Below are 26,774 nucleotides of genomic sequence, written 5' to 3' on the forward strand. Positions count from 1 at the left end.
CAGAAACAAAATCAACAACGAATAGGAGGAAATGACAATATATAAAGTACTCAGCACAAAAAATTAAGTGGGAAAAAGAAACTCAACAGCACACAAAAAAAGACATCAAAACGACAGCACTAAACTCATACCTGTCTATAATTACACTGAATGCAAATACACTAAATGCACCAATAAAGAGAAAGAGGGTGGCAGAAAGTATGAAAAACATCATCCGTCTATATGCTGCCTACAAGAGACACACCTTAGACTTGGAAACACAAACTAAAACTCAAAGCAAACAACAATAAAAAAAAGAGCAGGAGTGGCAATATTAATTTCTGACAAAATAGACTTTAAAGTTAAATCCGTCAGAAAGGATAGGGAAGGACACTATATAATGATTAAAGGGACAGTTTTTTTTTTTTATACCAGGAGGATATAACCATATTAAATATTTGTGAACCCAGTGACATGGCTGCAAGATACATAAAACAAACTCTAACAGCATTGAAAAGTGAGATAGACAGCTCCCCAATTTTAGTAGGAGACTTTAACGCACCACTTTTGGTGAAGGACAGGACATCCAGAAAAAGCTCAATAAAGACACGGAAGATCTAAGTGCCACAGTCAACCAACATGACCTCATAGACATATACAGAACACTCCACCCAAAAGCAGCCGAGTATACTTTCTAGTGCACATGGAACATTGTCTAGAATAGGCCACATATTAGGTCATAAAGGAAGCCTTAGCAGAATCCAAAGCATCTTCTCTGGACATAAAAGTAGAAATCAATAACAGAAAAAGCAGTGAAAAGAAATCAAGCACTTGGAAACTGAACACTACCCTGCTCAGAAACGACTGGGGTATAGAAGACCTCAAGGATGGAATGAAAAAATTCAGAGAATCCAATGAGAATTAAAACACTTCCTATCAGAACGTTTGGGACACAGAGAAAGCAGTGCTCAGAGGTCAATTTACATCAATAAATGCACACTTACAAAAAGAAGAAAGGGCCAAAATCAAAGAATTATCCCTACAACTTGAACAAATAGAAAGAGAGCAAAAAATAAAACCCTGGCACCACAAGAAAGCAAAAAATAAAAATTAGAGCAGAATTAAATAGAAAACAGAAAAATAATTGAAGAGTTAACAAGACCAAAAGTTGATCGTTTGAAAAAATTAACAAAATTGATAAACCATTGGCCAAACTGACAAAAGAAAAACAGAGGAAGCAAATAACCTGAATGAGAAATGAGATGGGCAATATTACAACAGACCCAACTGAAACTAGGAAAGTCATGTCAGATTACTATGAAAAATAGTACTCTAATAAATTTGAAAACCTAGAAGAAATGGATGAATTCCTAGAAACACACTACCTACCTAAACTAACACAAACAGAAGAAATAGACCCATAACAAAAGAAGAGTTTGAAAAGGTAACCAAAAAACTCCCAACAAAAAAAAAGCCCTGGCCCGGACGGCTTCACTGCAGAGTTCTACCAAACTTTCAGAGGAGAGTTAACACCACTACTATTAAAGGTATTTCAGAGCATAGAAAAGGACGGAATACTCCCAAACTCATTCTATGAAGCCAGCATAACCTTGATATCAAAACCAAGTAAAGACACCAAAAAAAAAGAAAATTACAGACCTATATCCCTCATGAGCTTAGTTGCAAAAATCCTCAACAAAATTCTAACCAACAGAATTCAACAACATACCAAAAAAATAATTCACCATGACCAATTGGGGTTCATACCAGGTATGCGGAAATGGTTTAACATTAGAAAAACAATTAATGTAATCCATCATATAAATAAAACAGAAGACAAGAATCACATGATTTTATCATTGATGCAGAAAGGGCATTTGACAAAGTTCAACACCCATTCATGATAAAAACTCTCAGCAAAATAGGAATAGAAGGAAAATTCCTCGACATAATAAAGGGCATTTATACAAAGCCAATAGCCAACATCATCCTAAATGGAGAGAGTCTGAAAGCATTCCCCTTGAGATCGGGAACCAGCTAAGGATGTCCTTTATCACCACTCTTATTCAACATTGTGCTGGAGGTCCTAGCCAGAGCAATTAGGCTAGATAAAGAAAAAAAGGGCATCCAGATTGGCAAGGAAGAAGTAAAAGTATCTCTATTTGCAGATGACATGATCTTATACACAGAAAACCCTAAGGAATCCTCCAGAAAACTACTGAAACTAATACAAGAGTTCAGCAGAGTACCGGGATACAAGATAAACATACAAAAATCAGTTGGATTCCTCTACAACAAAAAGAACATCGAAGAGGAAATCACTAAATCAATACCATTTACCGTAGCCCCCAAGAAGATGAAATACTTAGGAATAAATCTTACCAGAGATATAAAAGACTTAGACAAAGAAAACTACAAAACACTTCTGCAAGAAACCAAAAGAGACCTACCTAAATGGAAAAACATATCTTGCTCATGGATGGGAAGACTTAACATTATAAAAATGTCTATTCTACCAAAAATGATCTATAGATTTAATGCAATTCCAATCCAAATTCCAACGACATTCTTTAATGAGATGGAGAAACAAATCACCAACTTCATATGGAAAGGCAAGACACCCCGGCTAAGTAAAGCATTACTGAAAAAGAAGAACAAAGTGGGAGGCCTTACTCTACCTGATTTCAGAACCTATTATACCACCACAGTAGTCAAAACAGCCTGGTACTGGTACAACAACAGATACATAGACCAGTGGAAGAGAATTGAGAGTCCAGACATAAATCCATCCACATATGAGCAGCTGATATTTGACAAACACCCCAAAATAGTTAAATGGGGAAAAGACGGTCTTTTTAACAAATGATGTGGGCATAACTGGATATCCATCTGCAAAAAAATGAAACAAGACCCATACCTCACTCCATGCACAAAAACGAGCTCAAAATGGATCAAAGACCTAAATATAAAAATCTAAAACAATAAAGATTATGGAAGAAAAACTAGGGACAACGTTAGGAGCCCTACTGCATGGCATACACAGTATACAAAAGATTACCAACAATGCAGAAGAATAACTAGATAACTGGGAGCTCCTAAAAATCAAACACCTATGCTCATCCAAAGACTTTGCCGAAAGAGTCAAAAGATTACCTACAGACTGGGAAAAGTTTTTAGCTATGACATTTCTGATCAGCGCCTAATCTCTAAAACCTACATGATACTGCAAAAACTCAACTACAAAAAGACAACCCAATTTAAAAATGGGCAAAAGATATGACAGATGCTTCACTAAAAAAGACATTCAGGTGGCTAACAGATACATGAGGAAAGGCTCACAATCATTAGCCATTAGAGAAATGCAAATCAAAACTACAATGAGATTCCATCTTACTCCAACAAGGCTGCCGTTAATCAAAAAAACACAAAGTGATAAATGTTGGAGAGGTTGTAGAGAGACTTATACACTGCTGGTGGAAATGTAAAATGGTACAATCACTTTGGAAATTGATTTGGCACTTCCTTAAAAAACTAGAAATAGAATTACCGTACAATCCAGCAATCCCGGTCCTTGGAATACCCACCCTTGGAATATATCCTAGAGAAATAAGAGCCTTTACACAAACAGATAGATGCACACCCATGTTCATTGCAGCACTGTTTACAATAGCAAAGAGATGGACGCAACCAAGGTGCCCATCAACGGAAGAATGGAGAAATGAATGATGGTTTATTCACACAGTGGAATACTACACATCGATAAAGAGCAATGATGAATACGTGAAACATTTCATACCATGGAGGAATCTGGAAGGCATTATGCTGAGTGAAATTAGTTGCAAAAGGATGAATATTGTATAAGACCACTATTACAATAACTGGAGAAGAAAATATTTGATGGTTACAAGAGGGGGGAGGGAGGGAGGGAGGGAGAGGGCTTTTCACTAATTAGATAGTAGATAAGAATTATCTTAGGTGAAGGGAAAGACAACACAGTACAGGCAAGGTCAGCACAACTGGACTAAACTAAAAGCAAAGAAGTTTCCTGAATAAACTGAACACTTTGAAGGCCAGCGTAGCAGGAACAGGGGTTTGGGGACCATGGTTTCAGGGGACATCTAAGTGAATTGGCATAATAAAATCTATTCATAAAACATGCTGCATCCCACTTTGGAGACTGGCTTCTGAGGTCTTAAACGCTAGCAAGCGGTCATCTAAGATGTATCAATGGGTCTCAACCCCCCTGGAGCAAAGGAGAATGAAGAACACCAAAGACACAAGGTAGTTATGAGCCCAGGAGACAGAAAGGACCATATAAATCAGAGACTACATTCGCCTGAGACCGGAAGAACTAGATGGTGCCTGGCTACAACCAATGACTGCCTTTACAGGGAACACAACAGAGAACCCTTGAGGGGGCAGGAGAGCAGTGGGATGCAGACAGCAAATTTTCAAAAAAAGACCAGACTTAATGGTCTGACTGAGACTAGCCCAAGACAGGAAACATTCTCGAAGCCAACTCTTCAGACAGGTATTGGACTGGACTATGGGATAGAAAATGGTACTGGTGAAGAGTGAGCTTCTTGGGTCAAGTAGACACATGAGACTATGTGAGCAGCTCCTGTCTGGAGGGGAGATGAGAGGGCAGAGGGGGTTAGAAGCTGGCCGAATGGATACAAAAATAGACAGTGGAGGGAAGGAGTGTGCTGTCTTATTAGAGGGAGAGCAATTAGGGCAATTAGGAGTATGTAGCAAGGTGTGTATAAATTCTTGTATGAGAGACTGACTCGTTTTGTAAACTTTCACTTAAAGCACAAAAAAAAAAAAAACAGGAGTACTATCACCTATCAAAGTTGTTTTTAAAAATTAAACAAGGTAAAATATGGATGTATCTAGTACAGTGCTTGGCACTTAGTAAGTTCTTACTGTGTGGCAATTATTAATGTTATTTAGTATTGTATTATTATTATTGATGGTGGTGTTGCTGTTAGAAAAGCCCAGTTCCACTGGGCAGTGAAGCATTTTTCTTTTCGCTGAGAACCACTGGCCTGCAGGATAAAATTCAAACTCCCAAGCATAGTGTTCCATGCTGTGGCCTTCGGGTACCCTCCCTTGTCCTTGCCAGTCTTTCTCACCCCGAAGGTGTTCTGGCTGTGCTGTAATATGTGTCCTATTTCACAATTCCAGATCTCACCTGGCTTCCCTGCCCAAGGCTGCCTGAGACACTCCTCATCTGAGTCCCTCCGTAATAGTCATCAGTCTGTCATACTGAGGGTTTGCTTATCTGTCAACTGCTATAAGCTCCTGGAGGGCAGAATCTGTCTTGTTTATTTCTATGAATCCATCACCACCAGCAGTGTTTGAAACGTAACTGGCATATATAAACAAATAAATAAATGTGGAAACTGAGGCCCTGGTAAGACAGTAACTTCTGGCAGAGTCAGGATTCCAGCCCAGATCTTCTAACTCTCATTCGGAGTTTTTCCACTCAAGGAGGCTGCCTCCCTCTTTCACCACCCTGGGAGATCATTCGTTTAGATCCAGACCCTTGCATCCTTCACTCTCTTCTTGCCTCTTCAGGGCATCTCTCTCCTCTTAACCATGTTTGATCTTCCCTCCACAGCTCCAAAATCATTCTCCTTGATAAAGAAATGAAAACCAAGCCGTCTCAGGTGGGCCTGCCTCTTTTCAGTCATGTGTCAGCATAACACGGTTGGCCCCAAGCCAACTCCTCTTTTTGTTCATTACTTTTTCCAAATATACCCTTCAAAAAGGTTTTTGACCTCCTCCTTGTAGCATATAGCAAAATAAGTTCCAAATGCACTATAAAATGAAATGTAAAAATACAACCAAAGGAAAATTTGCAGACAGTAGAGTAGAAATCAAATCCCTGAAAGGAAAAAAACTTTCAAGACACAGAGCTACTAGGAGAAATCAGATTTGATAATATAAGAAATTTTAAACCAATTTGGGACAAAAAAAAAAAAAACTGGATTCCACAAAACTTTGAAAGTTATATTTAGCAAGTATAAAAAAAAAAAAAAATTTTTTTTTTTTTTTTATGTCACACCAAGGGTTACCTTCATGAAAGCTGAGAAGAAAACCATTAGGACCCAGCAGATAATGTGCATAGACGGAACAGATAGTTTACACAGAAAGAAATGTAACTAATAAGCAACAGAAATATGATGCTTCCTAGCATCAGAGAAGTTCATGTGAAGGGAAAGGTACCATTTCTCACCTCTCAGATTTTCAAAGAATGTGTTTACAGTATTATGCACGATGCTGGCGGGAGTGTAGGGACATAGGTGCTCTCGCAGGCTACTGGTCGGAGTGTAAATGGAGACAAGCTTTTTGAAAAGGAAATGGCACTTGTTACCAAGAGCCATCACCCAAAGTAGGGAAAGCCATAATTCTGCACACATAAGGATTTTCATTATAGTGTCACTTATAATGGCCGAACCCAAATATGATCTAAGATGTTTAGTATGTCAGTTATGGTTCACCTGCTTGACAGACTGTGAAGCCACAGTACGATGGTCCTGCAGAGGTTACGGGCATGTGGATCAGCCACCACAACTGCTCTCTCCCTTGTTCCTTTGGTGTGGGTAAGGTCCCATGGAAATAGCACTAGATTCAGTATCAGGAACTGAAATCAGCCCCTTCCTCTGCCACGGCCCACATCTTTGAGTTTCACTTTCCTCTTCTGTGAAATGGGGATAACAAAGACTTACCCGCATGGCTACCTATTACGCTGTTACAAGGCAGTGTGCATGATGACACTTGGCACAATGTGCTCACTGAGGATCACGGTCACCTGTAGAACTGAGCTACAGCAAGGCCACCGTTGCCTGCGCACTGTGCATGGGCTGGCCAAGAGCAGAATGCCCGGCCATAGGACCCAGGAATAAATATGCTAGGGAGGGCAACAGGGCCTGAGCACAAGGGAACACTTGCTGCCCTGGTCGTGAAGACCCAGCCACCCCATTTCTGGGCCTCCAGGACACTTGTATAAGCCCTGGACCCTAACCAAGCTGCCTGCTCCAGCCTCTTCTTGTAGAAGTTGGCCACATGAAGAGAAGGAAGACAAGTGTTTCAAGCACAGAGCACAGCACTGGCAAAGAGCAAGGTATACTTAGTAAATAATTAAATAAAATTCCATGTAACTGGAGCATGGCATGGGTACAGTACTGTCCTTAGATCTGAGCCCCACTCAGGTCCTCTTCCAGCCAGACCCATGGGGAACATGGAATGATGGGCCATCTGCAGGGCCAAGGGGAATATCCCCACCCTGGGCCCATACTCCTTGCTAGACCATTACCAGGCACTGGGGACCCTAGAATTTCCTGTCATAGCAGCTCCAAGTCCACATCTGTCCTTCTGAGGGCAGAATGCATCTGCCATGTGCACACCCCTAAACCCTGAGCAGAGCTTGGAGGTGAGGCTGGGAATCCACACACTTGTGCCGTAAGGGTGAAGCCAGGGTGGGAAGAGGAGAGAGGCAGGCTGGGGCTAGCTCTCCATACACCACCACAGTCCAGCACAGATCTCCAGAAGTCTGAGAATTCTGACTTCAAGCCTGGCCTTCCAGGTTATTTTACAAGGAAGGACAGTAGAGCACATTTTAATTAACAGTTTGATAGTTTGATTTATAACTTTAAATATTTAGAATCTAAATTTGTACTTGGGCCCACAAATGTTAGGGGTGGGCCTGCATTGATGTGGTGGGAATGGGCTGGAAATGAAGCTAGGTAGGCAGGGGACAGATGGCGAGGGGTCTTGTAAGCCAAAGTCAAGTCAAGGAGCTTGGACTTTATCCTGAGGACTAATAACAGAAACTAATAAGACCTGACCTTATGCCAAATGTGTTATATACCCGACTTTTAATTGTAATGCAAAAGAGTATGCAGTAGGTACTAGTATTATTATCTCCATTGTGTAGATGAGGATAATGAGAATTTAAAAAGGGTAACTTGCCTGGAAGCACAGAGTTAGTAGTTGGGGTGTCACGATTCAACAGTAGACCTACACTCTTGACTATCATGACAGGCTGTCTCAGTGAACAGTGGAAAGCCTCTGCAGATTTTAAACCTGAGAGTTCCCAGATCTGGTTTGTTCAGGGAAGTGTATGAATTGAAGGAAGGTAAGATGGAGGCAGGGAGACCTGGTAGCTGGTAAAATGACCCGGGTGAGCATTGATGGCCTGTCCTAAGACACTGGGAGCACGGATCATAAGGAGTGGACACATCTGCCTCACTTTTAGCTGCAGAAAGTGATCTATGGGTAATTACTCCAGACCCCTCATCCTGGTGTGCAGACTGCTTCTCTCCAACAGAGCAGAGGAAGAGCCTGCCAGAAAAGAATCCTGCAAGAGTGCAGGGACACATTATTGCGGGGGCGTGGCTGGGAAGGCACTTTCTTCCCAGATGCCAGATAGAGGCCTTCTGTGATAGGGCTGGGTTCTGGTGCCAGGCCTAGCAGTGTCACCCAGCAGCAGGAGGGCCTCCAGTACCCACTGCCTCCCTGCATGGAACCAGAGGGAAAGCTGGCTCCCCCATTTCAATGTCTTTCTTTGGATGTATTCTCTATTTGTACTGGCCTATCTGTGCCATCTGACACTGCTGACCACACCCTCCACTTCACTTTCTTGGCCTCTGTGACACCACTAATAATAATAATAGGTAAGATTTATTGAGCTCTTGCTATATGCCAAACACTGAGCTAGATGCTATAAAACGCACAGCGTCTCATTTCATCCTCACAACTCTCTGGGAGGTAGGTCTTGTCATCGCTGTTTTATGCATGAGGAATTTGAGGCTTAAAGAGATTAAGTGGCACGCCCCAGGGCACACAGGTGTGGTGGCATCAGCATGCGAACCTCGGTTTTCCAGACTCCAAAGCCTACGATCTTTCACTGCATCACATTTTCGGAGCTCTTATCTTGTTTACTGTTTGTTCTCAGTCTCCTCCATGGGCTCCTCTGGTGCCATCTACCCCTTACGTGGTGGTGTTTTCAAGATTCTGTTCGGGGTTCTCATCTCTTCTCACCCTATACAAGAGGTGCTTAATCTGAAGTTGCCCAATCTCTTGACTTCAGGGATTCTGTGACCCTCTGAAATGATACGAAAAATGTGGTGTGTTTATGTACCTGTGTACTTTTTTTCTGAGAAGAGGAGCCATAGATTTTTTATGCAGGCTGAGGTTTTGTTGGTACTTGATATTTTTATGGTTGGGGAACTCATAAATGTCCAAATTATTTCTTGGTCTTAAGTTCCTCCTTCCTCTGAAGCCCCTGAGGAAGCTCTACGTCAAGACAAGGGCAGATGGGAAATAAATGCAGCCCTGCGGGCTCCCTGTTCTCTCTAAGGGATCTCTAGGGCCTGAGACCCAAGCACAGGACTCCTTTCCCCCAGATGTCCAACATTACTACTCTCATTATGCTGCAGGCACAAGGCAATAAGGACTTCAGTGCCCTCAGCACACACAGCAGAGGCTGAGAGAGATGGATGCTAAGCCTGCTCTAAGGAGGCAGACCCTGCCTCAACTTACCCACAGCTGCATAGAAGCAGAAAGTCAAAGAGAAAGAGCTGCGTGTGCATGTGTGTGTGAGAGAGACAGACTTTTCACCTCATACCAGAAGCATGACACACTAAATGTCCTCAAATCTAAGCAATCAGATTAGTAGTTTCACCTCCTGGGAAGGAGTAAATGTGGAAAGAGGCAGAAGCTTCCCCTTCCCTCACCTGAAGCTTTTATCAGACTTTCAAAAGGGTTTGAGATAATAAGCTAGTTTCCGACAGTTTAACGCAGTGGTTAAATATAGGACTTTTAGAACTTGGAAAAGACCAAGAGCTAATGTTTCAGGGAGAGTGGCTCATGTCATGGCAAGAACCAGGCTCTGAAGTTGAATCCTAGCTCAGATACTCCCCAGCTGCATGTGCAGTCCCTCACCTCTCTAAGCCTCAGGTCCCTCTGAGAAATGGGAGGCAAGGTACCAAAGTAGCCCTAAGTCAGCTTAGAGCTCTAAAGGGCAGAAGAGAGGTCTCATTCATCTTTGACCCCAGGCTACCAGCCAGTCAGGGCACTGGAATCTCTGTTATTGCTGATTTGCCTATCCAAGCCCCACGGGCTTCCTGAAGTGGGAATAGCAGTGATGGTGATAACCAGTGTGGCAGAAAGAACACCCGTCTTGGAATCAGAACACTTGAGTTTGAATCTTGGCACAGCCACTGCAGGCTATATGACCTAGAGCGTGTTACTTCATCTTGGATCCCGTACCTGTGAAGTGGGCGAGAATTGAAGAGATGTAAATAAAGTAATTTCATGAAAACTAGCCTGGAGCCTAGCACACACCCCCAGCTATGCCCATTCCTGGTTCTCCCAGCCCCTCCTGATCAGCTGCTGTGCCTTCTCCCTCCTTTTTAGGTGTGCGTGGGGCAGGCATGGGCAGGAGCGGTTGGGGCCTGCTGGGCTCTGGAGAAGGGACAGGGGGTATGCTGTGCTTGGCACAAGTTGACACCCACCACTCCTTTCAGGCTACATCTGCCCACCCCAGTTCTGTGTAAGGTCTTGGCCATTTCTCCACCCTTACCTGTCCTGCTGAGTCCTACTATCCCTACACTTACCTGCCTTACATGCATATACTTCCCTCTCCTAGAGAGAGAGATTCAGCAGGAAGAAGAAAAACTAGGCTCTGCTCTTTAGCCTATCCGAGGCTAAGACTCAGAGAAGTTGACCCCAAGGGCTAGCCTTTGAGCTGAGCCTTGAAGGACAGATAGAATTTGCAAGAGGAAAAGATGTTACCAAAGAGGTGGGTAGACACAGGGAGGAAGTGGCTGAAGCAGAGACAGTCCATTGAAGGGGGAGCTGAAGGTACTGGCTGGCCGTGGGGAGCTGTCTGCTGCTGCTGAGGGCAATGCAGGAGGCTTGGGCAGGTTTCATGTCTCCTGTGGTCAACACTCACTGGTGCCCACTCGCTGCCCAGTGTTGTGCTGGGCCCTGGGCTACAGAGATGAATCAGATATGAACCCCTGCACTATGGGACGAAGCATCACAACACACTGCTAATGTCATAATAATAATGGCTGACATTTATGGAATACTAAGAATGGTCAACAAGTTCTCATTTAGTTCTCACAACAGCCCATAAGATAAATACTATTACTATCCCTGTTTTACCTGTAAGGAAACTAAGTTACTTGCCCAGGGATACCACAGCAAGTGACCAAAGCTGAGGTTGAATCCCAGGCCCAGGATCCTAACTCTATATTTTATCACCTTCCAAAAGCTAGAGGTCAGTTCTACCTTGGGATGAAGGAGGCCAGGGAAGTCACGAGGGAGGAGGAGATGTTGAGTCTTAAAAAATGAATAGGTGTTTATCAGGTGGATAGAGGTGGGAAAGATGTTTAAGACAGAAGGAGCAGCATTAGCAAAAGCACCGAGGAATGAGCAAGTGGGGATCTTCAGATGGAGCTGAAATTGAAACTGGAAAGGCAGACAAGCCTTACATACTGGCTAAAAAGCTTGGATATTCTGTAGTCTGTGGTAACGTGATCTGATTTGTTTATAGAAAGATCATTCTGGCATTGGGAGGAAAATGGTTTGGGAGGAGAGGCAGCCCATTCTAGGCATTCATTACATGTTTGTTGGATAAATGGAATTCAACAGGTACCGTGTATCATGTTATAGTCACTGAACGGGACTTCAGAGGGTTTAGCCATCAATAAGACAGATGGCGCAGATGGCCAGTCATTATGATACCCCTATGAAAGGTGAGACCTGAGCTTGAGGTGGTAGCAGTGAGTTTGGGAGGAAGAGATGGATCTGTGGGATACTAAGAAGATGGAACCAGAAGAACTAGATGACCAGTAGGACGGGAAGGGCTGAAGAGATGGAGACGAATACAAAGTCAAGTCCCAAGTTTCCGGTTTGGAGTGTTGGATGGACAGTGACGGACAAGGGGACACTGGAGGAGCAGTAGGACTGGGGAAACTAGAAACAACGTAGATGTCCAGCAACACAGGGATTGGTTAAGTTATGGTACATCCATGTGACAAAAGGCTTCAAAAACATAATTTTGAGGTCTTCATGACATTCTGTTATATGCATGTATCATTTAACCAAACCTCTATTGTAAACTTGTATTTTTTCCCCTGGTTTTTCATTCTTTTAAATAACGCTGCAATAAACAGCTTTTTACAAAGGTCTTCACCATTCTGATTACTTTTAGAAGAGAAATTTTGGGGTCATAAGGTATAAACGGCTTTGAGGCTTTGTGTGTGTGTGTTTGGTGAAAGCATACACAACAAAACATTCACCAATTCAACAATTTCTACATGTGTAATTCATGATATTAGCTATATTCTTCATGTTGTACAACGATTACTGCTATCCTTTTCCAAATAATTCTACCACCATTAACATAAAACTCAGTGCCCCCTAAGCAAAAACTCTCTCTTTTCCCCTCACTCCCACCCATGGTAACTACTAATAGTCTTTGGTTTCTATATATTTGCTTCTTTCATATATGTGAGATCATACAGTATTTGGCATTTTGTGACTGACTTATTTCACTCAGCATAATGTTTTCAAGGTTCATTCATGTTGTAGCATCTATCAGGACTTCATTTCTCTTTATGACTGAGTAATATTCCTTTGTATGTATATACCACATTTTGTTTATCCATCTGTTGATGGGTATTTGGTTCGTTACCACCTTTTGGCTATTGTTAAAAGTACTGCAGTGAACATTGATGTACAGGCTTTTGTTTGCATTCCTACCTTCACTTCTTCTGGGTATTTATTTTAGGATTGGAATTGCTGGGTCATATAGTAATTACACATTCAACTTTTTGAGGGTCCCAGTAGTTTCTCCACAACCTGCACAACACCTGTTGTATTCCGTTTTTTTGTTTTGTTTTTTGATCATTGCTATTCTAATACGGGTAAGGTGGTACCTTATTGTGGTTTTGATTTGCACCTTTCCAATGACTAATGACATTGAGCATCTTTTCATATGCTTGTTGGCCATTTTGAAGATTCTCTTTGGTGGAAATGCCTGTTCAAGTCCTTTGCCCATTTTTTGGTTGGACTTTCTTTTTGTTGTTAAGTTGTATAAGTTTTTTTTAATATATTTTGGATATTAGACTGTATCAGATAGATGGTTCCTAAAAATGTTTTCCCAATGTAAATTGTCTTTTACTCCCATAACAACATACCACCAGCATACTACCACATTGAGATACACACACATGCACATATACACATGTATGTTTTAGTAGATAAAAATATTATTTCATTGTTGTTTTAATTTGCATTTCTTTGTCACTATTGGGACTGGACATTTTTCATGCTTAATAAGCTTTTTTATGTTTTTACCCATTTTATGCAGTTTTATGCTGATTTTTCTTGAGTTTTTATAAATATACATTTCTTATTATTTGTGACAAAATTTTCCACATTTTTTGTTTTGCTCTTAATTTTGCTTATTATATTTTTGATGTCCCAAAGCAATTTAAAATATCTTACTAACTCAAAATCTACTTATCTTTTTATTTCTTCCACTGCATTAATGTTTAGAACATTCAATAATAAATATATATCTTTTTTTCTTTTTTTAACACTTAGTTATTTGGGGTATGGTGTGAGGAGAGGAAATGTCATTGTTAGGTGCCGTTGAGTCAGGTCCAACTCATAGCAACCCTATATACAACAGAACTAAACCCTGCCCAGTCCTGTGCCATCCTCACAATCCTTGCTATGTTTGAGCCCATTGTTCCAGCCATTGTGTCAATCCATCTCATTGAGGGTCTTCCGCTTTTTCTCTGACCCTCTACTTTACCACCCCCATGTGTCTGTTAGCTTGTCGTACTGTGGGGGCTTGCATGTTGCTGTGATGCTGGAAGCTATACCACCAGTATTCAGATACCAGCAGGGTCATCCATGAAAGACAGGTTTCAGCTGAGCTTCCAGACTAAGACAGACTAGGAAGATGGACCCTGCAGTCTACTTCTGAAAGGAATCAGCCAGTGAACATGTTATCAATAGCTATGGAACATTGTCTGATATAGTACCAGAAGATGAGCCCCCCAGGTTGGAAGGCCCTCAAAAGACAACTGGGGAAGAGCTGCCTCCTCAAAGTAGAGTCAACCTTAATGACGTGGATGGAGTCAATCCTTCAGGACCTTCATTTGCTGATGTGGCATGACTCAAAATGAGAAGAAACAGCTGAAAACATCCATTGATAATTGGAACCTGGAATATACAAAGTATGAATCTAGGAAAATTGGGAATTGTCGAAAGTGAAATGGAACGCATAAACATTGATATCCTAGGGATTAGTGAGCTGAAATGGACTGGTATTGGCCATTTTGAATGAGATAATCGTATAGACTACAATGTTGGCAATGACAACTTGAAGAGGAATGGTGTTGCATTCATCATCAAAAAGAACATTTCAAGATCTATCTTGAAGTACAATGCTATCAGTGATAGGATAATATTCATATGCCTACAAGGAAGACCAGTTAATACGACTGTTATTCAAATTTACGCACCAGCCACTGGGGCCAAAGATGAAGAAATTGAAGATTTTTATCAGCTTCTGCAGCCTGAAATTGATCGAACATGCAATCAGGATGCATTGATAATTACTGGCAATTGGAATGCAAAAGTTGGAAACAAAGGAGAAGGATCGGTAGTTGGAAAATATGGCCTTGGTGATAGAAACAATGCCAGAGATCGACTGATAGAATTTAGTAAGACCAACAACTTCTTCATTGCAAAAACATTTTTTCACCAACATAAATGGTGACTATACACTTTTTTTTTATACACATGGACCTCGCCAGATAGAATACACAGGAATCAAATCGACTACATCTGTGGAAAGGGACAATGGAAAAGCTCAATATCATCAGTCAGAACAAGGCCAGGGGCCAGCTGTGAAACAGATCATCAATTGCTCATATGCAAGTTCAAGCTGAAACTGAAGAAAATCAGAGCAAGTCCATGAGAGCCAAAATATGACCTTGAGTATATCCCACCTGAATTTGGAGACCATCTCAAGAATAGATTCGACCAGCTGAAAACTAATGACTGAAGACCAGACAAGTTGTGGAATGACATCAAGGACATCATCCATGAAGAAAGCAAGAGGTCATTGAAAAGACAGGAAAGAAAGAAAAGGCCAAGATGGATGTCGGAGGAGACTCTGAAAGTTGCTCTCAAACGTCGAGCAGCTAAAGCAAAAGGAAGAAACGATGAAGTGAAAGAACTGAACAGAAGATTTCAAAGGGAGGCTTGAGAAGACAAAGTATTATAATGACATGCGCAGATAGCTAGAGATAGAAAACCAAAAGGGAAGAACAAATCTTGAGTTGCAATAGTGAAGGATTCTATGAGGAAAATATTAAATGACGCAGGAACCATCAAAAGAAGATGGAGGGAATACACAGAGTCATTATACCAAAAAAAATTAGTCGACGTTCAACTATTTCAAGAGGTAGCATATGATCAGGAACTGATGGTACTGAAGGAAGAAGTCCAATTTGTGCTGAGGTCATTGGCAAAAAGCCAGGCTCCAGGAATTAACAGAATATCAACTGAGATGTTTCAACAAACGGATGCAGTGTTGCAAGTGCTCACTCGTCTATGCCAAGAAATTTGGAAGACAGCTACCTGGCCAACCAACTGGAAGAGATCCATATTTATGCCTATTTCCAAGAAAGGTGATCCAACCAAATGCAGAAATTATAGAACAATACCATGAATATCACATGCAAGTAAAGTTTTGCTGAAGATCATTCAAAAGCAGCTGCAGCAGTATATCAACAAGGGACTGCCAGAAATTCAGGCCAGATTCAGAAGAGGACGTGTAACCAGGGATATCATTGCTGATGTCAGATGGATCCTGGCTGAAATCAGAGAATACCAGCTGGATGTTTACCTGTGTTTTATTGACTATGCAAAGGCATTTGACTGTGTGGATCATAACAAATTATGGATAATATTGCAAAGAATGGGAATTCCAGAACACTTAATTGTGCTCATGAGGAACCTGTACATAGATCAAGAGGCAGTTGTTTGGACAGAACAAGGGGATACTGATTGGTTTAAAGTCAGGAAAGGTGTGCGTCAGGGTTGTATCCTTTTACCATACCTATTCAATCTGTATGCTGAGCAAATAATCTGAGAAGCTGGACTATATGAAGAAGAATGTGGCATCAGGATTGACAACCTTGCTTGCTGAAAGTGAGGAGGACTTGAAGCACTTACTGATGAAGATCAAAGAGCATAGCCTTCAGTATGGATTACACTTCAACATAAAGAAAACAAAAATCCTTATGACTGGACCAATAAGCAACATCATGATAAATGGAGAAAAGACTGAAGTTGTCAAGGATTTCATTTTGCTTGGATCCGCAATCAACACCCATGGAAGTAGCAGGCAAGAAATCAAAAGATGCACTGCATTGGGCAAATCTGCTGCAAAGGACGTCTTTAAAGTGTTGAAAAGCAAAGATGTCACCTTGAAGACTAAGGTGCGCCTGACCCAAGCTGTAGTATTTTCAGTCTCATCATATGCACGTGAAAGCTGGACAGTGAATTAGGAAGACCAAAGAAGAATTGATGCCTTTGAATTGTGGTATTGGTGAAGAATACTGAATATATCATGGACTGCCAAAAGAATGAACAAATCTGTCTTGGAAGAAGTACAACCAGAATGCTCCTTAGAAGCAAGGATGGCGAGACTGCATCTTACATACTTTGGACATGTTGTCAGGAGGAATCAGCCCCTGGAGAAGGACATCATGCTTGGTAAAGTACAGGGTCAGCGGAAAACAGAAAAACTCTCAATGAGATGGATTGACACAGTGGCTCCAACAATGGGCTCAAGCATAACAATGATTGTGAGCATGGTGCAGGACCAGGTAGTGTTTGATTCTGTGGTACATAGGGTCGCTATGAGTCAGAACTGACTTGATGGCACCTAACAACAACAAACAACTACTTTACCAGGCATGATGTCCTTCTCCAGGGACTGGTCCCTCCTGATAACATGTCCAAAGTACATGAGACAAAGTCTTGCCATCCTCACCTCTGAGGAGCATTCTAGCTGTACTTCTTTCAAGACAGATTTGTTTGTTCTTTTGGCAATCCGTGGTATATTCAATATTCATTATCCAGCTCGCATGCATATGTGGCAATTGAAAATACCATGGCTTGGGTCAGGCACACCAAAGTCCTCAAAGCGACATCTTTGCTTTTTAACACTTGTCATTAGGGAAATGCAAATCAAAAACTACAATGAGATACCGTGGTGTATTCAACAGCATAGAGGAAATAATGAATCTTTTTTCCAAGTGGCAAGTTTTCAGATATCACTTACTGAGGAATGTATCTTGTTCCCACTGTTTCATGAGACTTTCTTTATCATAACCTGCTTCTGGGCTATCCTGTGTCATTGATCTTTATGTTTATTCATATACATGTATTGCTCTTTTAATAACTGTACCTTCAAAGTATATTTTAATAACTAACTTTTAAATTTGGGGGACTATTTTTACCTGTAAAGTCTTTTGGATGAGTTTTGAGAATCCTTCTGATAAGTTTTAAAAATTCTACTGGGATTTTTCTAAAGAATTATGTTAATCTTATAAATTAATCTGAAAGGAATTGGCATTGTTTTAATATTCAGACTTCCCATCCAGGAATTTTTTGTCTCTCCATTTTATTTTGAAGTTGTCTTTTTACCTCTCAATAAAAGATTGTCATTTTCTTACTATCAAAAACCAAAAAACCAAACCCATTGCCATCAAGTCGAATCCAACCCTAAAGGATAGAGTAGAACTGCCCACAGGGTTTCCTAGGCTGTAAATCTTTGTGGAAGCAGATTGCCACATTTTTCTCCCACGGAGCTGCTAGCGGGTTCAAATCGCCTACCTTCCAGTTAGCAGCCAAGCACTTAACCACAGCACCACCAGGGCTCCTTTTCTTCCTATAGGTTTCACATATTTAAGTTTATTGCTCAGTGTTTGATGTTTTTTGTTAGGATTACAGATGGGGTTTCTTTTGTATTATATCTGGTGATTGTTTCCTTTTGGTGTACAGGTGCTGTTACTAAACTATTTTACCTACTCTAAGTTTCGATTCTTTTAGGTTTTCTAGACAAATAACAAACTCACTGAAAATAATAATTAGGTTGGCACCCATGGTTCGGTGATGCTTCCAGTCTGCAGAATTAGTTTGTGACTTTCTTCAGCAGTGCCCAGAACCCAGTTTTAAGGGTGAAAAATGTGGATAGATGGGTTCATCTAAAGTTTAGGGTTTCTGGAGAAAAATGTAGAACAAAATTCTAACTCACCATAAAAATACCAGACTTACTGGCCTGACAGAACCTGGAGAAACCCCGAGCGTATGGCCTCTGGACGCCCTTTTAACTCAGTAATGAAGTCACTTCCGAGGTTCACCCTTCATCCAAAGATTAGACAGGTTCATAAAAGAAAACAAGACTTACGGGGCACACCAGCCCTAGGACAAGGACTAGAAGGCAGGAGGGGATAGGAAAGCTGGTAATAGGGAACCCGAGGTCGAGAAGGGAGAGTGTTGACATGTCATGGGGTTATAAACCAATGTCATAAAACAGTATGTGTACTAACTGTTTAATGAGAAACTAGTTTGTTCTGTAAACCTTCATCTAAAGTGCACTTTTTCTTTAAAAAAAAAAGAGAGGGGGGAATTTTTAAAGTTTTTCTGGGCTAGGGCAATAGAAGGTCAGGAGCAGAATGTTGAGGAAGCTCACAAGAGAGTAGTTGACTGACGTGATGTACCACAGGGGCTAGACTAGGAAGGGATCATATACTGAATGGAGAGGCAGGGCTGGGGGACTAGAGGTCTCTGTGTGGTTGCGCAAGAGAGAGAGAGGTGGAAGGAGAGGAAGCTGTGACCCCTGAGATGTCAGGTTTCAGAGGTGATGCCTTCCCAGCACACTGGCTGAGATCAGTAAGGGAAGAATGATTTTATTTTAAAATTAGAGAACCTGAGTCTCAGACAGCTTGTCACTTACCAGAGTCACCCAACTCCAGTTCATGGCAGAACTGGGATTTGAGTATTGTCCTGCTGTACTATCCTAGCTTATATTCTGTCTTTATTTTTCAGGTTGACTTTAAAACAGTAGACTGAGAGAGCCAGGAAAGACAGTATAAAGGAAAGAAGAACACAGCAGAGCAGATAGGAGAGAGAGGGCAGGCTCCTCGTGGGCGCCTTAGCTGCTGGGAATGGGGAGGTGGGACATTGAGCATTGGGTCTTCCTGTTGGCCACGAACCCTCTCAGGCCAGAGCAGCACACCCACAATATTCCATACCCTGTGCCCAGGCCCTGCAGTTCACTTTGTATTCCCCAGTATGCACAGTGGCCCCACCACATGCTCACTATTCCCCATCACATGTCCTTGTCTCTGTCACACATGCCATGTCCCCACCACACACCCAAGTCCTCCCTACAGTGATTATGTTTATACCTCATACCCCCCATTTCCCATATACCTGTACATGCTCTGAGTCCCTACCACTCATCCAGTCACTTGACAAGCTGTGTGCCCAGCTCATGCCTACTTATGCTATGTCCACAGAGTGCATCAGATGGCTTCTGGAAATCTGTGGCCACTCGAGTGCCCAAGGAACCCCCTGAGATTCGCATCCTCAACCCCTATTTCATCCAAGAGGCAGCCTTCACCCTCATCGGACTGCCCTTCAACAACGGCCTCATGGGCCGGGGGGTGAGATAGTTGGGCCCCTGGGAGAGAAAAGGAGGGAAACTGGAGCAGAGGTGCCTTGGGAAGAAAGGGAGGGTGGTGGGGGAGCAGTGACAGTGCTTCAGGGAGGTGGTTTTTGAGGAATGGAGTTCAGTCCTTAGGATAGGAACAGAGCTCAGCTCTGGAGACCTTAGCTGAGGGTCTTGGCCTGACCCAACCCTTCAGCTGAACCCTACGCCCCCACCCCTGCTGCCCTCCTCCAGAACATCCCAACACTTGGCAGTGTGGCAGTGACCATGGCACTACACGGCTGTGATGAAGTGGCAGTTGCGGGCTTTGGCTACGACATGAGCACGCCCAATGCACCCCTACACTACTATGAGACCGTGCGCATGGCAGCCATCAAAGAGGTACCGGGCCGGCGGGGTCACTCTCTGGGCTGGGTCTAGGGGTGGCACTTCCCACACAGAGGACGGGCCCTGACTGCATGTGCACAAATGAATGATAAAGGGATGACCCAGGGCTGTTGTGGCTGCCCAGAGTGCCCAGGAAGGCCCTGCCTCACCCACCCCCACCCCACGACTCAGTTGAGACACTGGACGTCCATTTAAGCCTCTGACCACCAAGCAGAGGCAAAGACATCCATCCTCAGTGCCTCTCTATCCCCAGCCTCCCATTGAACTTAATGCCCTCATCCTCGGCCTTCTCTCTGAACTCTCCCTTCATGGGACCCTGCCTGCCCGTGTTCCTGCACCCCCCCTCCTTCATGCTGCATTCCCTAGACACCATACTCTGATCTTTGGCACCAGCTCAAAGTCATCCTCTCCCCTGCAATCCCTGCCTTCCCCCAGAGGACTTCCTTGCCCCCTTTGTCCCTTCCTTACTCCTTCCTTGCCTCTCGGTCCTAGAACAGCCCCCCTCCCTGTACCTCTAGCACCTTTCCCCAGGGCCATGCACTGAAGCTCTTTATCACTCAGCATTGCTTCCCGGTTATTTCAGATGTATAGGTACATTAAAATGTGAGAAGCATTAGAGTTCTCCCAGCCTGTCTGTCAGCCTCTCCTGGCATTTTTCCAAGATCCCACATTGAAAATCTGAACCTCTCTTGCCATACCTTAGCTTCTACTACTCTCCTTCCATGGAGCCCAGCCTGAAAACTGGAAACTTTGGACCAGTACTTTGAGTGGCTTCTCTACTCCTGCATCTGGGTGGCTGAGGGTTGTTATAGGAAATCTCACATCTGTGCAGGTTCATATTTCTAAAAATTCAGGAGTTCTTACTCAGCTGAGTCCTCCTTCCTGCTCATCCATCTTTTTCCATGCCCTTCTCCTCTCCCCCCAGTACCATTGTTCCAGAGCTTTACACTCTGCTCAAGCTCCCAACCTGTCTTCCACCTCTCCAGTGAGAAGACTGATACCATCGGTGGGAACTGTCCACCTCCTGCTGGATTATCCTCTTGACACTCTTCACTCCCACTTAGCCCTGTGCCTCTTGCTGCCTGGCTCCCCCCATCTCCACTCTCCTGATACAACTCCCACCAAGGTCATCAGTGACTTAGCTCATGGCTGCCAAATCCAGTGGACACATTCAGTCTCATCTTTCTTGATCTCTCAGAAACTTTTTATGCTGACCACTCTTCCTCTTTGAAACTCTTCCCTGGTTAGACTTTGAGTCACCGATTTCTAGTTTTCCTCCTACTTCACTTGCCATTCTCTTTCAATCTCTTTTTCAGTGTTCTCTTTTTCCATCCACACCTTAAAAATCAGCATCCTAGACAATCTCCTGTTCTCACTCACATGTTCTCCACGAGATTTCCATCCAGATCCATGGTCTCAATTACCATCTGTATTGTATTAGGCTATTTGGTTCATTCAGGCTGCCTCAAGTAATTGGGAGTTATTTTAAGAATAGATAAAGGAGTTGAAAATCTCATAGGAAACCAGAAACAGCCTGACAGCTGGGCATGCTATTGCTTAGAATTGGATTCTGGAGTTGGAAGCTCACTCTGTGTCCAGGACAGCTCTAGGACTGTCTTGTCCCCTTCAGCAGTGGCTCCAGCCTCATTGTTACCATGACTCTATTGGTCTTTCCATCTCTGCCTCTCTTCATTTCTCTTCTTGCCTCTTTGTCCCCTACCAGCTGCTCATCCCAAACTGTTCTCACAGCTTTTATCTGCCTGATGGCTTCCGTTCACATTTATCTTTGGTCCATTGCATATTCCTTTCAGCAATATGAATGGTAACAATACACATGGACCTTGCCAGATAGAATACACAGGAATCAAATTGACTACATCTGTGGAAAAAGACAATGGAAAAACGCAATATCAGTCAGAACAAGGCCGGGGCCGACTGCGGAGCAGATGACCAATTGCTCATATGCAAGTTCAAGTTAAAGCTGAAGAAAATTAGAACAAGTCCACAAGAGCCAAAGTACCACCTAAAGCATATCCCACCTGAATTTAAAGACCATCTTAAGAATAGATTTGACACACTGAACACTAATGACTGAAGACCAGATAAGTTGTAGAATGACATTAAGGGCAAGATACATGAAGAAAGCAAGAGGTCATTAAAAAGACAAGAAAGAAAAGACCAAAATGGATGTCGTAAGAGACTCTGAAACTTGCTCTTGATCATCTAATAGCTAAAGCAAACAGAAAAAATGACAAAGTAAAAAGATTTCAAAGGGCAGCTCCAGAAGACAAAGTAAAGTATTGTAAGGACATGTGCAAAAATCTGGAGTTAGAGAACCAAAAGGGAAGGACACACTCAGCATTTCTCAAGCTGAAAGAACTGGAGAAAAAATTCAAGCCTCAAGTTGTAATGGTGAAGGATGCTATGGGCAAAATACTGAACAATGCGGGAAGCATCAAAAGAAGATGGAAGGAATACATAGTCACTGTACCAAAAAGAATGGGTCAACGTTCAGTCATTTCAGGAGGAAGCATATGATCAAGAACCGATGGTACTGAAGGAAGAAGTCCAAGCTAAACTGAAGGCATTGGCAAAAAAACAAGGCTCCAGGAATTGACGGAATATCAATTGAGATGTTTCAACAAACAGATGCAGCGCTGGAAGTACTCACTTCTCTCTGCCAAAAAATTTGGAAGACAGCTACCTGGCCAACCAACTTGAAGAGATCCATATTTATGCCCATTCCAAAGAAAGTGATCCAACAGAATATGGAAATTATTGAACAATATCATTAATATCACACACAAGTAAAATTTTGCTGAAGATCATTCAAAAGCAGCTGCAGCAGTACATCACAGGGAACTGCCAGAAAATCAGGCCAGATTCAGAAGAGGATGTGGAACCAGGGATATCACTGCTGATGTCAGATGGATCCTGGCTAAAAGCGGAGAATACCAGAAAAGTGTTTACCTGTGTTTTATTGGCTATGCAAAGGCATTTGACTGTGAGTCATAACAAATTATAGATAACACTGCGAAGAATGGAAACTCCAGAACACTTAATTGTGCTCATGAGGAACCTTTACATAGATCAAGAGAGAGTCCTTCCAACAGAACAAAGGGATATTGAGGGGTTTAAAGTCAGGAAAATTGTGTGTCAGGGTTGCATCCTTTCACCATACTTACTCAATCTGTAAGCTCAGTAAGTAACCTAAGAAGCTGGACTATGTGAAGAAGAACATGGCATCAGGATTAGAGGAAGAATCATTAACAACCTGCCATATGCAGATGATACAGCCTTGCTTGCTGAAAGTGAAGAGGACTTGAAGCACTTACTGATGAGGATCAAGTAGGTATAGATTACACCTCAACATAAAGAAAACAAAAATCCTCACAACTAGACCAGTAAGCAACATCATGATAAACAGAAAAGACTGAGGTTGTCAAAGATTTTATTTTACTTGGATCCACAATCAACACCCATGGAAGCAGCAGTCAAAAAATCAAGCAACACATTACATTGGCAAATCTGCTGCAAAAGACCTCTTTAAAGTGTTAAAAAGCAAAGATGTCACCTTGAAGACTAAGGTGCGCCTGACCCAAGCCGTGGTGTTTTTCAATCGCCTCGTAGGCATGTGAAAGCTGGACAATGAATAAGGAAGACCAAAGAAGAGCTGACGGCTTTGAATTACGGTATCGGCGAAGAAAATTGAATATACCACTGACTGTCAAAAGAACGAACAAATCTGCCTTGGAAGAAGTACAGCCAGAATTCTCATTAGAAGTGAGGATGATGAGACTTCGTCTCGCATACTTTGGACATGTTATCAAGAGGGACCAGTCCCTGGAGAAGGACATCATGCTTGGTAGTGAACCAGCAAAAAAGAGGAAGACCCTCAACGAGATGGGTTGACACAGTGGCTGCAATAATGAGCTCAAGCATAACAATGATCATGAGGATGGCACAGGTCCGGGCAGTGTTTCTTTGTGTTGTACATAGGGTCACTATCAGTTGGAACCAACTCGACGGCACCTAACAACAGTGACATATTCCTTTTACATAAACTTTATGTAAAAGTTTCAGGCAATGGGGGAGGGACCATAGACATAGGCAGCAGCAGATCATGAAGGGCTTTGTATACCGTAGAAAGGAGTTAGAACTTTAATCGAAGGCAGTAGGGAACCGTGGAAGAGTTTGAGGCTGCAGATTAGCGGGTAGTAAGGTCACTATAACTGCAGTATGAAATAGAGGGGACAAGACAGGAGTAGAAAGTTGTTGGAAGGTCATTGCAGCAGTTCGGGCAAGAGACAACTCACTCATGTGAACAAGGAGAATGAAAGGCAAGTACGACTTTGCTGTGAGGCAGGCTTAGGCATCAACCCCCAATACAGGGACCTTAGGTAAGCTTTTTGTCTGCACGGAAAGAGAAATTAGGAAAGAGAATAACAGAGAGAATCGTCTGATACAGAGAGCTACACCCCAGGGCATACTTTTTCGTTTAGTTTTTTATTATAAAAGCTGTAAAACATATTTACAAGTACATGTAGTCCCTAACTTACAATGGGGTTCCATTCCAACGACTCCGTTGTGGGTTGTTTCTGACATATGTCAAATGCCTCATGTTTTTTCTTTTTTTTTTTAGTTTTCATTGTTATTGTCTTTTATCAGTATCTTTATAAATCCAATCTGCATTTCTTTTTTGGGGTTGGAAACATTACATGTAAACTTACAGATATATTTTAATGTATACATACTGACTTAGTTATCTAGAGCTGCTGTAACAGAAATACCACAACTGGATTGCTTTACAAACAGAAATTTCTTTTTTCACAGTTTAGGAGGCTAGCAGTCCAAGTTCAGGACACCAACTCTAGAGGAAGTCTTCCTCTCTCTGACAGCCTTGGGGGAAGGTCCTTGTCTCTTCAGTTTCTGTTTCCTGGTTCCTTGGAGATCTCCATGTGGGTTGGCATCAGTCTCCCCCCATATCTGCTCTGTTCCCTTGTTTAATTTCTTTTATATCTCAAAAGAGACTGACTCAAGATATCCTACACTAATCCTGCCTCATTAACGTAACAAAACAACCCATTCCCAAATGGGATTATAATCACAGGCACAGAGGTTAGGATTTACAACACATATTTTGGGGAGACATAATTCATTCCATAACACATACATACATAAAAATACAATGTCCATAAAAAAATGGATGATATTGGCATTTTGTCAGTTCAGTAATAACTCCACTTCAGCAAGGTTCTAGATCATCTGGATTATCCCTGGGAATGGGGATGTCATTTCTAGTCAGAAAATTAGTGAAAGTTGTTCGTATGGTCCTTTTACACACTGCAACATTGTATGTAGTACATATTACTAACAATATGATGTACAAAAAAACACAGTTGTAAGTGCAATTCATTGTACCTCGAATACGTCATAAGTCGGGGACTACCTGTATAGAGAATGGTATAATGAACCCCACATACCTATCACCCACCTTTCCCAACTATCAAGACCAATGTTTCATTAATGCTGCCTCTCACTTCTCACTGCTCCACTGATTATTTGGAAGCACGTCTCAGAGATCATATCAGCCCATCCAATAAATACTTCAGTAAGTTTCTCCAAAAGATAAGGACTTTTTATTTTTAATATTATCACACCTAAAAAATTTTAATAATTCCCTGATATCACATAGACAGTCCTGTGTTATCCTTTTAACCCTCAGTGACTCCCAGTTAGTATTCTTGAAACTGGCCCATCAGATTGGTTACTTCTCCCTAGGAGACTTTAAGTAAATCATTTTACGAGTTTTTGCATTTGCTTGAATCCTGACCCTACCCTCTGAGCGCCAGTTTTCTTATTTATAAAATCCAATTTTATTCAACAAATATTTATTGAGTGCCTACTCTATGCCAGACACTGTTTTAGGTATTGAAGATACAGCAGTAAACAAAAGAAAGTCCCTGCCCTCAAAGAGACTGTCAGGCAGATGCTAGAATCCAAGGACTGAGGGCAAGTTGCCAGGGATCTGCAACCAGGAGAGGTGATTTGCGGGTGGCAGAATATAGACGTGAGCTTCAAAGGAGCCAGGGGGTTTTAGGGAGTTTGGAGGGACAGCCTTGAAGAAGTGGCAATAAAGAATGAGGAAGACCCTCTCCACCTTCAGTCTCTGCAATGTGGAGAATGAGGGAGAAAACGGTCCCCACTTGAGTGTGCTTGGTCCTTGTCCTTAGCGGACAGCCAGGTTTGTGATTAGCACAAAAAGTTGAAGGGAAATGTCCAGAGAAGAAGGAATATAAGGAATTTTGATGATAACTACCTAAATTTCAGCTTGAAAAGATCTGGAAGTTTATAGAGGGCTGACTGGATTAGAATAAGGGCGCGACAGAGCTATATAGGGATTACATAAGTCTTTGTTGTTGTTAGGTGATGTCCAGTTGGTTTCTACTCATAGTGACCCTACAAAAAAAAAAAAAAAGAATAAACACTGCCTGGCCCTGTGCCATCCTCACAATCATTGCTATGTTTGAGTACGTTGTTTCTGCCACTGTGTCAGTCTATCTCATTGAGGGTCTTCCTCTTTTTTGCTGATCCTCTACCAAGCATGATGTCCTTCTCCAGGGAT

At 42.2% G+C, this 26,774-nt stretch overlaps 1 protein-coding gene across 9 annotated transcripts in view; it reads left to right on the forward strand.

Annotated features, from left to right (window-relative positions):
* The window catches only part of ST3GAL3 (ST3 beta-galactoside alpha-2,3-sialyltransferase 3), a 283,098-nt gene that overhangs the window by 251,373 nt on the left and 4,951 nt on the right, over nt 1-26,774 (forward strand). For 6 of the 9 annotated variants that reach the window (XM_049879046.1, XM_049879045.1, XM_049879042.1 and 3 more), the window contains 2 exons: nt 19,611-19,757; nt 19,997-20,143. The exons of the other annotated variants lie outside the window; for them this stretch is intronic. In XM_049879046.1, the coding sequence (XP_049735003.1) occupies nt 19,611-19,757; nt 19,997-20,143 (294 nt within the window). The remainder of the gene's footprint in view (nt 1-19,610; nt 19,758-19,996; nt 20,144-26,774) is intronic. 9 annotated transcript variants of the gene reach the window in all.

This window comes from Elephas maximus, chromosome 3 (genome assembly GCF_024166365.1).
Source record: "Elephas maximus indicus isolate mEleMax1 chromosome 3, mEleMax1 primary haplotype, whole genome shotgun sequence".
Lineage (NCBI taxonomy): Eukaryota > Metazoa > Chordata > Mammalia > Proboscidea > Elephantidae > Elephas > Elephas maximus.